Source organism: Amphiura filiformis, chromosome 15 (assembly GCF_039555335.1).
Source record: "Amphiura filiformis chromosome 15, Afil_fr2py, whole genome shotgun sequence".
Classification (NCBI taxonomy): domain Eukaryota; kingdom Metazoa; phylum Echinodermata; class Ophiuroidea; order Amphilepidida; family Amphiuridae; genus Amphiura; species Amphiura filiformis.
Genome location: NC_092642.1, coordinates 20,618,441 through 20,632,489, shown reverse-complemented (window position 1 = coordinate 20,632,489; position 14,049 = coordinate 20,618,441). Strand labels below are relative to the sequence as shown.

The 14,049-nt window shown below is 34.7% G+C and overlaps 1 protein-coding gene across 1 annotated transcript in view; it reads right to left on the bottom strand.

Annotated features, from left to right (window-relative positions):
• The window catches only part of LOC140171376 (anoctamin-8-like), a 53,768-nt gene extending 41,000 nt beyond the window's left edge, over window positions 1-12,768 (bottom strand). The window contains exons 1-2 of the mRNA XM_072194620.1: window positions 12,610-12,768; window positions 176-419 (exon numbers count right to left, since the gene is read on the bottom strand). Coding sequence (XP_072050721.1) covers window positions 176-419; window positions 12,610-12,670 — 305 coding nt within the window. The 5' untranslated portion in view covers window positions 12,671-12,768. The remainder of the gene's footprint in view (window positions 1-175; window positions 420-12,609) is intronic.
• Between the last annotated feature and the right edge of the window lie 1,281 nt (window positions 12,769-14,049).

Sequence of the window (14,049 nt, the reverse complement as noted above, 5' to 3'; positions counted from 1 at the left end):
TGCTCAAGATTGCTGCTTTTGCCAAAATTTTAATAAGGAGAGCGCAATTTGGATTAAAACCCTTGACATGTGTTGGACACATTGTGGGATGAAGGAGAGCAATAAAGCCAATTTTAAACCCAATAGAAAACAATTCATACTTAAAAACACATTGTTTTGAATGTTCTCAACTCACTTTTCATATTCTGCTGTTAGATAAAACCCATAGACCCCAGTATGTCCATGATGTCTGACGTGAACACCCAACTCTGGCATCCGAGCTCTCATTCGTGACAGCAGCCACATGAGTGTGTCATCGTCGGTCTTCTCTGGAAACGTCATCAGCACGTCGCAGTCTCGCGTGGGAATTGTGTGCATCCATAGTTTGTTAGTGTGAATAAATTTACTGGTGCGGGCAAACTTCTTGCCGAATATCTTGGCTGTTGGTCAAAACAGGATGTGAAATTATTATTAGATACAAAAATAGAGAATTGGATGGCAGTGAGAATATTTAAGTTGTTCATTTAGGTCTGGGAAGACAAACGTACAGAAAAAATTACAGAATATTCAACCACCATGAAAGAGATTGGTTTTTTTTATTAAGAGGGAATATGTTGGTACAGTAATGTGACAGTATTGAAGCATTTTGATGTAGGGGACAATGATTTTGGAGTTTGGTCCATTTCCATGGGTGTGCAAAAATGGAGAACTAATGGTGAAAGGGGGACTCATGCATGGAGCATCAAAACCACAATTTTGAGCTTATCACTGCAAGGGGTGTCCAATACCTTGCAACACCCTTGAATACAAATCAGCTGTTCCAATTGAAATCCATACACCCCCTATGGAAGACATGACAAATAATCTCCCACACAGGGAGTGTGAATTTCAAATAGGGTTACCTGAATGGGTGACTCTACACCACCTGTGTGGGAGATTAAAGTTATGTCTTCCATAGGGGTGTATGGATTTCACCGGAGCCCAATGTGAACTTAATCAAGGTCCAAGAGCCTCCCTGCATGGGTATATGAATTTATAATTTGTCCTGCAACTATTTGTTTGGTGAACAACTTACAATCACTTATATTTCATTCATTCATTCATTTTTTTTTTAAATAGAGGAATTTACTAATCTGACATTGTGTTCAGCGGCTTGATGGATTTTACACTTCAAAATTATATACTGTACAGGGAAGTTGTGGTTACATCCTTTAAATATCACATGATAAAAATTGTTTCAGAAGTGTATGGTCAGCTTCATCCATTCAACTATAAAAGTAAATGTATTCCTTTTTGAACTGCAAGTTCTATATTTAATCAGGTTTGAACATTCACAATATATTAGGTAAATCTTAAAGACCCATTCAGTGATCCCAGCGCAAGTGTGAAAAAATTAAAATTGTTTATAAATTGCTTAAAGTGAAGGATAAGTCATTCAAATTGTCATTTGGTATTTTTGAAATGACAAATTTGGCAGAAAACGAAGAAAACAGCAGAACTGACGAAGTTGATCCCCATTCAAATACATGTAGCTAATTTAGATACTGTCAGTATCTAAATTACAGATTCGTGTAAAATGTCTTATTTTGTCTTAAAGTGGAAGCCCCACTTTTGGTTCAAGTTCCTTAGGGAATTAGTGAAGGTTAAAATTTATCCATGTAAATTCTGTTCTGTCTCAATCAAAGTAACAGGTGTAAGTAAGTTCTTCTGTGGTGAACTGGCCAAGCGGGGCTTGGTGTATACACGGCTTTCGGCTGAACCACTCACATGCTATGTTAGCACATCTATGACAATGACAAAGGTACCAAAATCTGAATTTTGATGATTTTTACGATCGTCCAGATGAGCAAATAACTGAATGGGCCTTTAAGTCATTTGAAAAGATGCATTCTGTTTTGATATTTAACACTAAAACCCAACATCACAACATAATAAAACATTCTGCCTTTAAAAACATAATAATAGTGTGAAACAATCTCCTTTGTAAGCACTTCAATCTGATTTTAGTAGCAGACGACACTGTGCCCCTAGCCATTTGATTTAGTCTACATCACAATCACTATGGTTACAGCATGTGTCTAAAGTCTAGCTTTATTAAATTTTCAAGTGTCATACAGAAGACAATGTTAATATTTTGATTCAAACCTACATGTATTATTGGAATAACAAAATATAGTATTTAATCCTACAGGTGTGTAGCTATGCAACACTTTGAGAGAAAGAATTAAGCAATATCGTAAAAATTCGCCTGAAGACACAAATGAAACCATACATATCCCAGGCCATAGATTCTTATTTCTTGTTGGGATTTTCAGAAGAGGGAGCTCTCTTAATTGTATGTGAAATCTACCCTAATATAAAGCAAAGGAGCCCATGACCACCATCATGCGAATCTTTACTTTTATATTTCATTTTGTTTTTAAAAAAAAAAAAAAAGTGTTATTCTCTCTCTTATAAAATTCTACATGTACTTTGTTACTAAATTTGAAGTAATTTCTTTTCCTTGCATACGCTATCATGATAATTGCCTAGTGTAGTCTCATTTTGATCAACAATTTGCCCCAGCTGCACACAACACTTTACCCAGTGACTGCTCTGCCTAGTGTCTCAGACATATGCAGATTTTGTATGACAGTGATCATTCTGAATGCAATTTTATTCTGAGATACTACAAGCTGATATCAGAATATGTTATGAAATCCACTAGTTACATCATAAAATGCATTCATTCAGTTTATTATTCAATTTATTTCCATCAAAATTTCAAAATGCTTATTGCAATTATATCAAAAAATCATCCATTTTGAGTTGCAAAAATAGGTTTTGTGTAGTAATTGTGGTCTATCAATATATTCATATTAACCTACTTTCTTTCAGCTATCTGCATCATTTTCATTAACACAATGTGCTATTCCATTTAGAATCTACACTATCCCTGTGGAAGATTTTGGAAACATCTTCAACAGGGTAAGTATTACCGTAACCACCGGGTATAAGCCCACCTTCGGCTATAAGCCCACCCCCTATTTTTCAAAACATTCTGGGAACAAGGTTGAACCAGGGATATGAGACAAGCACTCAGGTACAGTACATGTACTAAATTTTGGCCAAGTTCTTAAATCAAATCAATGCTTTGCTCTCATATTTAAGAACAAATATAAAAAATATCAGTTGATAATTAACATTCCACACTTATAATTTTAAGAAATTGACATAGAAGATAGAAATTACTGGTACATTTGGCATATACAAATGGGGGGGGGTGATTGTTCATATTTTTAAATTCAAGCACTAGCCCTTCCCCGGTTATAAGCCCACCCCCATTTTTTAAAGTGAAATCTGCCATCTAAGAGGGTGGGCTTATACCCGATGAGTGGTTACGGTAATTTCGAATAGAATGAACACAATATCAGCTCCATTTGAATTTCATACACCCTCTGAGAAAGATATAACCTGAATCTTCCATTGAGGGAGGGTGAGTTACAAATGGAGCTGATAATGGATTCATTCCATTTGAAAATCCATATTTCCTGTGTGGAAGATATTTCCAAACTCTTTTACAGGGGGAGTGTGGATTTTAAATGGAATAGTCCAATTGGCTTGAATTTCAAATTCTGATAGTAGACATTCTGCAAAACTCAACTCAAAAGACTGAATTTGAACATGATACTTTTTTCCAAAATGACAGTTAATTCAAAAAATGTTCCTGTAGGTATTAATCCCATGTTTGTAATTAACCTGACATACATTTGCCCATTATTTATAATATAATATCAAGCAGCTTATATAATTTTCAACTCGGCCTGCTTTTTGCCTTAGTTAATTGTCACCTCAGCTCAGAGCACTATTCAAAATCTAGTGCTTGACATTTTGATAAGATATGTATTTCAATATGTCAGTTGATTTCAGATTTTGTCCTCAAAATTGTCTACACACTGTAGTATGAAAACATTTTTTACAGTGGATTGTCTTTCAAAATATATTAACATTGTAGTACATCATGCTTAAAAACATGTTACCTTGATGTTAGGTGTACCCTAAAAATCAATATTCTTTCCACAATTTTTTCTTTCATATTCACTTTCTTTTCAGCATTTTTTTTTTTTTTGGTTAACTACGCAAATTCCAAACTCAGTTTGATTTTTTGTTGAATATGTTTCTTTGCCAATCTTGTTTTGCCAAATAAAACAAATCCAAATTCTAATTCTTTAGTTGGACGTATTAATGTAACTGGCAATCTATCTAAAAATTTTATCTTTGGCCAAATTTTGGGGTGCTTTTTTATTTTTTATTTTTGAGCCTAAAGACTTGTACAAAGTCTAATATCAATAACACATTTTCAATTCTACTCTGACATAGTAAGGTTAAGACTTATCTCAGCTTATATACTTGACAGGCCTAGAAATATTTGACTTAGTTGTAACTAAAGGATTAGGATTTGGAGTTATTTGGCTATGTTCATTTGACAAAACAGAAAATGGTTTTTTTTTAATCCCAAAAAATCAGTGCAGTATATTTCTGGAATCCGGAGTAGTATTCATGTGTGTCAAATATTTCAAATACAGCACAGCTCAATTCATGAAACCATTTACCTGTTCATTGTATTCTTTTATTATAATTATTCTGCCATTTGGCAGGTTGTCTGCTTTGATCCATTTCACCACTAAATTATACAATCAATAGCTAATGGCTAATGGCTGACTCCTCCCTAAAATCTACATCCTTGTAGCTGGTTACCAGTGGACTATTCTATTTTACATCCATATTCCCCCTGTGGAAGATATTAGAAATATCTACCAAAGAGGGAGTATGAATTTCAAATGGAATGAGCACATTAGGCAGCTCTTTTTGAATTCCATACACCCTCTAAGAAAAATTCAACCTGAAGTTTCAGCTTAGGGTAGGTAAGTTTAAGAGTTGGTTAATGTGCTAATTCCATTTGAAATTCAAACTCCCTCTGTGGAAGATATTTCTAACATCTTCTACAGAGGGAGTGTGGACTTTAAATAGATAAGCCAAATGCATTAAACCCCATTATATCCTTCATTAATATATTCTCGTTCATTAATTGGTTAAACGAGTATCATGTGACCAAAAATAGTTTTGCTATTTTGCAAAGCAGTTAAAAATCCGACTCAAAGTGCTATTTCCCCGGGAGATATTTTTTGCTATACTCCCTCTGAGCGTATGACCTCATAGCAGCGTCGCAGTTCCTAGCGGTCGGTGCAACTCGCCACATACGCGGGATATTGCTACGGTTCTGGGGTATTAATGTGTAGCAAGTCGTGTTGTATTGCGAAGTACACAAGCAGCAGCACAGAAGTGCAGCTAAAATACGGCAGTTTAATGACATAATCTGAGTTACATCAGGAACAATATCTTAATATTGACGGCGAAATAACAGAGAACATGGTTACTCGTTTCACGGCGGTATTGTAGAGGTTAAAACATTACAACGGTAAGCTTTATAGCCACTCAATTGTGTGCGTGCTTTGTGCATGTAGGCCTACGTGTATTCAATCAAAACAAAGCACGGCAAGCCTAGCCTAGCCTTGACTATGCTAGGGCCTAGCCTACATTTATGCCTAGGCCTATGTCTATGATAAAGGCCTTTCTATTATTTAACCAATTAATGAACAAAGAATATATTAATGAAGGATATAAAACAAATATTTACTGCTCTAAATTAGGGATCTGGTGGAATCTATTGGTCCCCTCGGTGAACTGGAGACCGTGAGCCTACTATTTCCCTCGACCTGGCGGTCTCGGGAAATAGTAGGCTCACGGTCTCCAGTTCACCTCGGGGACCAATAGATTCCACCAGATCCCTCATGAGCAGTAAATATTTGTATACTATGACACACTTGTTTGATATAGTATATCTGGATTGCCAAAGTCAAAATTAAGCCCATTACGACCGTTATCCCATTATAATATAAAAACATCTTTGATCTCATTTATTAAAATGCTTTTATCATTATATATCTTTTGAATTTGTCCCTTTTGATTTGTTTGCCTTGATTTGATAAACAATGTATATATATCATGCTTTTCAAAATGTCATAATAATGTATTCTGTATGTAAAATGAATGACGAATACAAAATTAGGTGCCATTGTCATTGAAATTGATCATAAAAACACAGAAAATACAACAGAACACTTGGTATATATTTTGTAGGGTTAATAGAAATATTATACAAAATGTAAATATAACTTCAGATGTGATTTGTGAAGAACTTGTGAAGACTTTCCATGAAATTCAACAATATTTTCAAGCAAACTATTCTTTTGTCATTGTATGTTCAGGCAGATGAATATTTTTGAGGACTCCAATAATATTCGCTGCTAAAAAAAGTACATCGATGGAATTTGGATTTTCATTTTATTGAAAATAAAAATATATTGTATTAAACCGAGTCAAATGAATTAAAACTTACAGATGTACAGGGTGCTGGGTTTCAGGGTTTGTTTCCCAGGCACCATCACTTTTCATTGTCCCTCCTTGTTATTTTAACATCGCCATATCATTTTACAGGTAAAAATTCACACATAGTTTGTCTTTAAGAACTCAAATGCAGCCATCAACGACAACGTGTCAATATAAATTAAACCGAACTTTAAAAAAAAATTACCAATCACAATACAAACTCACAACAGTACAAATTGTGCAAAACATTGAACATTTCTATATCTACGAATTATACAAATACCATTTTCAACTGCAGACTCCATGTTATAATAAAGCACATCGACACTCAAAGAATGCAGCTAGCTCAGCATATCATGGCCGGACGACCAGGTTCAAAGTCTCTTCACTCATTCAACAGTAGTTTGGGTTGAATGGTCAAAGCCTGGGGGTCAAAGTAGTCACTGCTGTGGTCACTATTGGATTCACTGCTTAGAGTGACCGTCAATGGGTGATACTTCAGTTAGCAGCTCTAAAATACATCAATCTAGGTAAGTGAAGGGTGTCAGGCAAAAGGTGTCAGAAGAAAGAAGGTTGAGTGAAGGGTGTCAAGCAGAAGGGTGTCAAGTGAAGGGAGTCAGGCAGAAGTGTGTCAGTCAGGTGCAAAATGCAGGATAGGTGTAAATACAGAAGGAAAGATTAGCAAATTAAGTATAAAATAAATTTTAAGAAAACAGAAATATGATGATTGTGAAAAGAAAAGAAAAAAAAAAGAAGGAAGAAAAATGTGAAAGTGGTAGGAAAGTGAAAAAGGAAAGAAAATAGATAACAAAATTGGTAAATACAAAGTATATGTAGCTGCTGGTGCAAAGCAGACATTTATTAGTTTTTAAAACAAAACATTTTGATTTTCTTAACTCTATAAAATACTTAGCTTAGAGTGAGAATTGAGAGAACTACATTTTCACGTACCGTATTTGTTCCATTAACCACCCATACCCCTATAAGCGCCTTTACAACAAGCAATCTGTGATATTAGTTTGTTAACTGCCCATGCATATTTGAATCATGGTCTGAATATCATATGACACACTGATGATGATGGATGAATATTTTGGGCCTTTTATACTTTGTTGGCCTAAACAATTGATGCCAAAAATAAACGCCCACCCAAAATGACTTTATTAAGCGCCCTGGGCACTTCTGGGCAGTTAATGGAACGAATAAGGAAATTATATCTTACAATTTAGATTACTGCTTACAATGGTAGAGTCAGTTTATCACAGGGGTGTACCCCACCCCCTTACATGTAGACCACCGCACCCTACCCCAGAATGGCCAATAGAGTCATATTTGCAACAAACTTGGTGCGAGCGAAGCAAACTGGAAATGATCGGTTGAGGAATAAATCAGCTATTACATACTTTTTGAATTTTGACAACTGACCACACTGTTTGTGAAATGTAAGAATTTTACGAAAGTCCCTCATCTTGAAACCATTCCACAAATTCAAATATCAATCGATGATCTGTATTCGGAATGCTAATTGCTGCGTATCATTAGCGCATGATGCGTCTATTGTCATTGACAGATATTTGGCTCTGTGGAACGGGCTGAAAATGAGGTAGTTTCGTAAAATTCTTTTATTTCAAAAATGGAACAGTCAATTGTCAAAATTCAAAAAGTATGTACATGTATGTAATAGCTGATGTATTCCTCAGCCACATCAGCTATTTAGTTATGTTTGGTTTATGTGTTAAAATACCCAAAAATTCAGTTTACGACGATACAGTTCTTTCAGGGACACCCTGTATCACATGTTCCTTCATTTCCTTTCACAAGACAGTGTACAAATGTAGGACTACATGTAGGTGTGTATTTGGCTGGTCCCAGTACCGAATTGTGCACGCCAATCTAATCTCACTGAGCATATCACACATGTGTACAATTAGGGGCACTTTCGAGTTGTGATGCAGCCACGTACAGTCGCTACCAATCTTGAAGAGAAATGAAGTGTAGTCATGAATATAACCATAGTCACATTGGAATGCCAGATCACACATGATTAATTCATTAATTAATTATGTAACTGTGTTTCTCAACCAACAAGCTTGAGATAAATTGATTATTAATTAACCCTAATACTCTGATTAATAACATTATTCACACAGTACAGACCATGATTAACATAAGTCATTCCAAATATTGTAAATATGCCTTTAGTTTTTGAACATTTATCTATGTAAAAACAAAAACCTGGTTGCTCAATCCAAAAATTAAAAGCTTTATTTATCTAATTTTGGTTCATGTAGGTCCCGTAGAAAAAAAATGACAATTTTGGTGAAATCCGGACATCTCCTTCACACAAAATTGTTTGCATTTTACTTCACAAATAAAGAAATTATACCAAAAAAAAACATTTTGAAATATTGGCATTTTAGTATACCTTCTGAGTAAATAAACATTTTTACTGGCCTGGGTTCTTGCATTGCCAGAAGCACTATGCCGTGTACAAATGACCTTTGACATTGGTTGCATTTGCAAAATAAAGATGAAATCAGGCGCAGAAAGAAATTGTTTGACTTGGCCATGCGTTACCCTACTGACCCCCAAAAAAACCGCATACCCAAACCTTTTTAATCTGGATTTAAAAAAACCAAAAATTGATATATTTATACTTGATGCATAATTATTTTGTCAAACATACAAAACTTACAGAAATAAAATATTTTAGTATTATTTTGAAAATCCACACCCTCATTTTTTAATTACATCAGTCAAAAAATTACATCAGTCAAAAAAATTAGGCCTGGCTTTAAATAGCTATCAGAAGTGTTTAGTTTATTTTCAATGCACTTGATACTTGTGTCAAAATGCCTGGGACTCTAATATTAATATTGAGTGTTCAATCATCCAAACATAATCATAATTGATCATTCATGTCACATTGATCTGCAAAGTGTGAATAAATGGTTATTTTGTTTGATAATAAACATAATTAACCAGTTTAGAACACATATAAGCACAGTATTAAGGTAAAGAATTCATGGGAGTACACATTAAGGCTGTGACCTATCGGGTAATGACGTATTCGGGTACCCGAGGTTAATTTCTTTTCTTTCTTTTTTTAAGTTATTTATTTCATGGTTGACTTATTCAAAAAAAAAAAAAAAAAATGTAGGCCTATGTGTTTTGAATAAATTTGTACTCATGTCATACTCTATTAATGATTTCAAAATGGATACAAATTCAATGCATTTTGAAATCATTAAAAGAGTATGACATGAGTACAAATTTATTAAAAACACATAGGCCTACAACTTTTTTTTTTTTTTTGTTGAATAAGTCAACAATGAATGATCCTAGCATTTTTTTTTTTTTTTAATTGGGTAATCCGTAAATGGAATTTGTATCCGGGTAGGGAAAAAAACGGGCGGGTACCCGAATATCCCGGCTTGAGTCACTGCCCTAGTACACATACCACAAAATCATGATCTAAATGTTCATATAAAATTACTGCCTCGCAATGTTCATATAAACTTACTGCCTTAGAATTTAGCAAAATTAAAACATTTCTTAATTTAAGGAGCATCATTTCTGTCCAGTTAATCTCAGAGTGTTTACATGGAAATTTGTGTTTTTACCAGACCGGTTTGCAATTTTACAATATTTTAGCCCCAAATCCCAGTGTTTACTGGGCTTTTTAAAAAGAAGATTCAAGACAATTCTGGTCAATTTCTGCTTGGTAGATGGAGCTGACCAGCCCAGTAAAAGCTGTCCGGTGGGGAGGGTGGTCTTCTCCTTGCCTGATACATTACTGGTACACGCATGTACAACAAACTTATATTGCATACCATGAAACCAGGCCCTTAACCAGGATTTATTGGGGGGCTGATTTTGAAATTTGGACCTTTTTTTGACCAAAACTTTATGGGCCTTTGGCGATTTGGGGGTCTGCAGTCTGCCCCAGCCCCCCCCCCCCTGGTTACAGGCCTGCTTGAAATGCATCAAAATCAACTGTTTGTTTTTCAAAAGGTATTTTTTAAAAACTCAATTTCAAAATCAGCTCATTATCAATCATTTGAATAATTTGAATTGAGAGGGCACGGTGGCTCAGTGGATACGGCCTTGGACTCATAATCTGAGAGCTTGCTTGACGTGCGTGGGTTCGAGTCCCCGCCCCGCCACCGTGTTGTGTCCTTGGGCAAGGCGCTTTGCCTCGCTTGCCTCACCCCACCCAGGTGCAATGGGAAGCTGTTAGGGGTAGTCACAGTCGTTGTACTGATGAACCCTGCGCCATTTGTAGGCTGCAAACGTGGTTCTGATTATTCTAATGACGGCGGAATAAATGTAAAGCGCTTTGAGGCTGTTTACGGCATAAAGCGCTATATAAATATCTACATTTATTTACATTTATTAATAACATCCCTTCCAAACCATAAGTTTAATGTCTCCAAAAACCAAAGATAATGCAAAAAAGTGCTATTTGTGTTTAGTGATATTCATTCCAGTCATGCAACTTATTACTGCATGTATAGAAAAAATACATACTGATCTGATGTTATAACCAGTCAAGAGATCATATTACATTAATACATATTAACTGAGTGCTGAGTACTGTAATAAAACAAGATCTGATGCTGATAGCATCAACAGACATGCTGAGTAGATATGTGATAATTTACCATGACTTCAGTAATAGGTTTCTCATTTCAATTAAAGCCATTTAAAATACCACAGCATATGCATCTAAATGAGTGTCTGTTTGATGAAAGAGACGAAAGGCAGGCACCCTCAGTCCACAAAACATTACAATATAATAACACATGTTTGTAAAGCTGCATGTATGGTATCAAACTCCCAATGTTTTTGTGGAGGGTATGTGTCTGCCTTTTGTTTGTCTCTTTCATTATTAAAAAAATAATCATTCTGTAAAAAAAATTACATTGTATTTCAAGCTCAAGGGGAGTTTAATTCAATTAATGTGCTAGAGAAAAATGTACAGTTAATTTGAATTAAAAAAATTACATTGAAAATGGAAATGACCATGACACTTTATTATCATGTAAATGTGCAGTGCAAATTGATCATAGACTTCGCTATGCATGCGGTGATTTTCAAGTGAGTACAAAGAATTAGAATTAATAATAAAAGTGTTGAAGATGAAGAAATGAATGCAAACAGCATTCCATCTGTAAGACATTGTAGGTATGACGTCATTTATGACATAAAAAAGAGACTCATTTGGAAAGGGACAAAAATAATACTGATACACATACATGTATGTGATGTGATCAAGCAAAATCAGTCGGAACTCAGAAATATCGATTTTGAGATATAGCCAAACATATAGAAAAAATATATTTCCTTTTCTTTCCAATTGTTTTGGAAACTCTTTAATTGCTCATATCTTTGGAACAGGTTGTTCAATTTCAATGGGATTTTCTGCAAAATGCAGCTTTGTAAATGCTTTTTACTATCTTATAAGAAACTGAAAATTTAATATTTCCGAGTTCCGACTGATTTTGCTTGATCGCATGTGATGTGTCTCTTTTTTCTTTTCTTTGTATTTTTCAAACCCTCAACAAATATTCCTATAAGAAAAAAAAAATTATACTACCTTATTCATTCCATTAACAGGCCAAGACGCTTAACTAAGTCATTTTGGGTGGGCGCTTGATTTTCTTATATGTTTACATTATTGCATATATTGTAAAAAATCACTCAGAATATGGATCTTACATTGTATGTGTAGATGTTCTGTGTTTGATATGTTGCATGAAACATGCACATAATGATAGAGGATCATGTGTAGTGTGTACTAGTAAAGTCGCTGGGTGGAGTGGCGGGGGCGCTTATAGGGGCATGGGTGGTTAATGGAACGAATACGGTAGGCCTACTCTCATTTTTCTATTTTTGGAGTGTTTTAAATAGGCCTATTTAACCAACAATACATTGCTTGCATTTACAGCATTGAAATGTACCTTTTTTACTTGTTTTCTTGCATGATACCCATCTTGTAATGCAATTTAAAAATTTACAAGTGCCCTTTCCCCATGGTCTAAAGTTTTCTTTTGTAAAAAATTGGCAATAATCAGCACCACACCCACATTGTCTTACAAGCATGCTAATTGCATCATCATAACAAAAAGTTGACATACAAAATACATAAAAAGTTGAAGTAGATACAACTCCGAAACATCCCATAAAATCCACACTGACCTGCAACTTTCACAGCTAGTGGATCACCGCTGGCACCAATAACATTAACTGTATGATCCATTGCAGTACAGCTCCATCAAATCAGCTGATCTAGCTCTACAATATCACAGAAGCTAGATTACGTACTGTTTCATTAAATAGCACCATGTATTTCTTTTTTCTATCATTCATTCACCTGAAAAATGAAAGGAAAACAAAAACAAAATACAATCACCGATATGAAGTATAAGATGCAGAATTAAAGCAAAGAGGGGAAACATCGGGCAACATTATTGCATACACAATATTAAATCTGGGATTTTGACAACATGCTACCCATTAGGCCATGGAATAACAATTATTTGGTTAGGGTTTCTCTCCAGCTAGGGACTTTTACAGCTAGGATTTGACAAGTGTCTGTCATTTTAACCAAAAATGTAAGTCCAAAATTTGACTCTGAAAACAAAAATCAGACCTGCCCCATTGGGGGGGGGGGGTCAGTAAGTTCATATAGCTATTGCTAGCTTTAGCCTTGATTTGTTTGTCTGATCTTGTTTTGGTTCACAGAAATTATTCAAGCATTAAGGGATCTAAAATGGCGTTTATTAGCGTTTCGACAGTATTTTTGTGGGACATGAGAGCACCTCAGACCTATCGAATTGCATTCTGAATCTGAAGCATGTCTTTCTGATATCAAATAATTTTCATTTTTTGAAAATCACAATATAATACAAATTTTATGACAAATTATAAAAATTTGATATTTTTCAAATTTTTGATATATAACAGTCCTCGAAGTAAATTATATAAATCTAATGACATATTCTTAAAGTGTATGTAGCAGGGAGGAAAAGCCGGCGGTCAATTGAAAATTTTGACCTTTCATATTGAAGATATGGATTTTTTCCCAAAAGACCTAATTTTTTTTTGGTGTTTTGGGAAAAAATCCATATCTTCAATACGAAAAGGTCAAAATTTTCAATTGATCGTCGGCTTTTCATCCCACCTACATACACTTTAAGTATAAATCATCAGATTTATAAAGTTTACTTCAAGTACTGTTAAATATAAAAAATATCAATTTTTAATCATTTGCCATAAAATGTGTATTAAATTGCGAATTTCAAAAAATCAAAATTATTTTATATCAGAATGACATTCTTCGTATTCAGAATGCAATTCGATATGTCTGATGTGCTCTAATGTCCCACAATAAATACTGTCCAAACGTTCATACCCCAGCCCTTAATTAAACCATATCACAGGCATTAATTTTGCCTGTCCCAGGAGCAAACTGCCTGTCCAAAATGACAAGTGGCTAGCTAACACGCTGTCTCCAGCACCGAGCCTCCAATCCAAAATATTTTGGGGAAATGTCTATACTTTTGTTGGTTCAGGGAGGTTTAGTTTAAAAGCAACATAATTAAAAAATGATCAAATTAAATTGACAAGTGTGAGTGT